General features: G+C 59.6%; 1 protein-coding gene across 1 annotated transcript; it reads left to right on the top strand.

Annotated features, from left to right (window-relative positions):
• Window positions 1-141: 141 nt before the first annotated feature.
• TRAVEDRAFT_54686 (uncharacterized protein) lies at window positions 142-1,348 on the top strand (the record flags this gene model as incomplete). The annotated part of the gene is made up of 3 exons (XM_008047630.1): window positions 142-382; window positions 439-1,259; window positions 1,310-1,348. The coding sequence occupies 3 exons, from the start codon at window positions 142-144 to the stop codon at window positions 1,346-1,348; spliced, it is 1,101 nt and encodes a 366-aa protein (XP_008045821.1).
• Window positions 1,349-2,816: the final 1,468 nt, after the last annotated feature.

Raw genomic sequence — 2,816 nt, 5'->3', positions numbered from 1 at the left:
CATGAGTGTCTTCGGCACGATTGCTATCGACATATTCTGCGTGAGTGAACACTAGCATATAGCGACTTTATCTTACACTCTTGTCCTCTACAGAGCTTCGGTCCGCTTTTCCCGGTCGCACAGTACACCCTCCTCAACTCCATGCTGACTTCGGTCGCATGCTACATTGCGATCGCGCTGGTGTTCATCACCTTCGCATTCCCGGAGACGCTCAACCATTCTTACCTAGCGTCTTCGGCGGAGCTCCTCGGCAAGTTCCAGGGTATTCTAGCCATGCAGGAAGAGGTGCTACGGACCGACCCCCATGACATCGTCACCGGCACTCCCCTTGCCACAAAAACAGCCATGGCGCGCACTGGGATGATCATGCAGCTCCAGCAACGTAAGTCTCTCGTAAGGGTTTGGACGCAAGTGATACAGCTGACTCGTGCTGGACAGTGATGGGCCAGAAACAATTCCTCAATCTCGAGTTCAGCTGGGGCAGGTGGAATGGCGACGATATCAAGGACATGCTCGAGCCGCTGCAGATTATCGCGACGCGCCTAGGTGCTTTGAACGGTTTCGCGAAAATAATGGGCCACCCCCTCTCGCTTGCGGACCACAAGCACGAAGACACCGAATCCGTATCGGAGGCTCAGTCGGACGCTAGCGGCACGGCCGTAGACGACACCTTCCTCCTCCGCCAGTTCCGCGAGCGCAACCTGGCCGCCGAGGAGGAGCACGGTGTGCGCCTCATCGATGTCCTCCCCAACATCCGCGACGCGACCACCGAACTCCGCGCTGCCGGCGTCGCCACGCTCGCCTCGATCCAAGCCCTCATCGTCGCCGTAAATACCCATCGCTACAAGCGCGGCAACGCCCTCCAGAGCACCCGGCTCGCCGAGCTCGACACCTCGCTCACCGCGCTCCGCGCCGCAATCGCAGACTTCAAGGCTGACCGCCGTTTCGTGCTCCTGCAGCCGTACCAGGCCGTGTTCGAGAAGCACGACGCGGGCGCGGTGAACCGGATCCCGCTGCGGGCGCTGTACCAGTCGTACGTGTTTGCGTCGAACTTGGCGGTCGTGTGCACGGGGATCGTGCAGCTCGCGGAGCTGGCGAGCCAGACGGCGGCGAAGCGGACGCGCGCGCGGCTGTGGGCGCCGAAGGGGCTCAGGGCGATCGTGAAGCTGCTGCGGACGCCGAACGGTCCAGGGGAGGGTGCGGTTGGTGAGGACGTGCAGCCGGAACAGGCGGAAGGTCGGGCTGCTGGATATCGTAGTGTGCATTGTACGGTCCGAGCACGAAATATATTTGGTTTCATGGCAGACAGCGGGTGCCTGATCTCGAGGAAGGATACGGGGACATTTGAAGAATTAGAGCATACCTCTGGTGGTTTCGTAGGTAGTAGTTTCACAGGTGGTGGTGTTGTAGGGGGTAGTTTTGCGAGGTTTCGTTTTGTGCGTAGTGGGCACGAGTTTCCCAGCCGCGAGGAGTCATTTCGTAGGCGGCAGTCTCGCGACAGGGAGGCGGGTGCGGGAGGCGGACTCGCAGATGGGAGGTAAGCATAACACATCAATTAGCACTTGCACATACAGGCCACTACTCGAATTAAGTACTTGTCCGTCCGGGGGAACACGTCGAACATGTTGAGCCGTCCGCCATTTCGTCTGCGGCAGAAGCTGAACTGCTCATCCACGCGTCTGCGCCCTCCGCCCATGCGGCCGCCGCAAAATGCTGTGACGCGTGCACATTCGGCCGCGTCCGCGAAGCTGGGCCCTCGGAGGCGTACAGAGTTTACCGTGCCGACTACGGACTCTTGCCTGCTCGCAACCTCTCCCGCCGTCGTCTCAGAACCGAAGCCGCCAGGCTGTGGGCAAACATGTCCTGTAAATTGCCGTCAAACACCGCGAGATCGAGGGAGCAGCCGCACGCACAAGCACGCGTTGATCTCGCAAAATTGATACTCACCTCAATATGATACCCCGTTGCTGCATCCGCCGCCGCGTAACGTGTGTCTGCCTCAATCGATCTGTCTCCCCCTGCCCACGCGGGAGCCCGCAACGTGGTGGTGTCCCGTCACGACCGAACAGCAGAGGCACACATGTGCTCGATTCGCGCTTGCCCCCCTCTACTGACTGAGTCGCTGCCACGGCGATGTACACGCCGTCACTTGCAGCGTCAGCATCGTGGGCGAGTGCCGCAGGGTCCAAAGGCGCGTCTGAGTCGTCCACCATAGCTGCCGTACCTGTCGTCGGACTCAGATATGCGCGCGAGGACTCCGACGATGTGGAGCCGTACGTCTGCGGCAAGCAAAATGGTCAGCTTCAATACGCAAATAAGAAACACCTACCAATACTGATTTGGCGAGAATTTGGTCGTTGGTGTCCCCGCGACCTGGTTGAGATGGCGCCGCGGCCCGTACGTCGACACAGGCAGCCGGCCACATGGGTGTGTCCCATCTCCAGTCCGTGAGGTGCTGAGCAGCCCTGTGTGTGCACAATAGATCGACGACACGACGCGCGTACGCCGTGCACCCCACTGTGAAAGTCGTAGCTAGATTTAGTGCGTAGCCCTTCAGACACGCAACCATGAGAACTTACTCGTGAGTCCGTAATCATGCGACAATTTCGTTGTCCCGGCAGCTGCCCGGGATAAAGAGGGCGCCGGAAATAGAGACGAAGCTGTAGGGGAAGAAGTGGCGTTGACTAGAGAGGAGGGACGTGAGCAGAGGACGTACGATCAGTGCGGGCGCGAGAAATTTGTTCATGTCTATGATCGTGCATGCTTGGTGCCGAATGGAGGGTCAAAGGGCGCTCTGTCCTCGCGCTGTCTGTCAA

Source organism: Trametes versicolor, assembly GCF_000271585.1.
Source record: "Trametes versicolor FP-101664 SS1 unplaced genomic scaffold TRAVEscaffold_89, whole genome shotgun sequence".
Lineage (NCBI taxonomy): Eukaryota > Fungi > Basidiomycota > Agaricomycetes > Polyporales > Polyporaceae > Trametes > Trametes versicolor.
The sequence above is the reverse complement of the archived record's forward strand: the minus strand, read 5'-3'. Positions and strand labels throughout refer to the sequence as shown.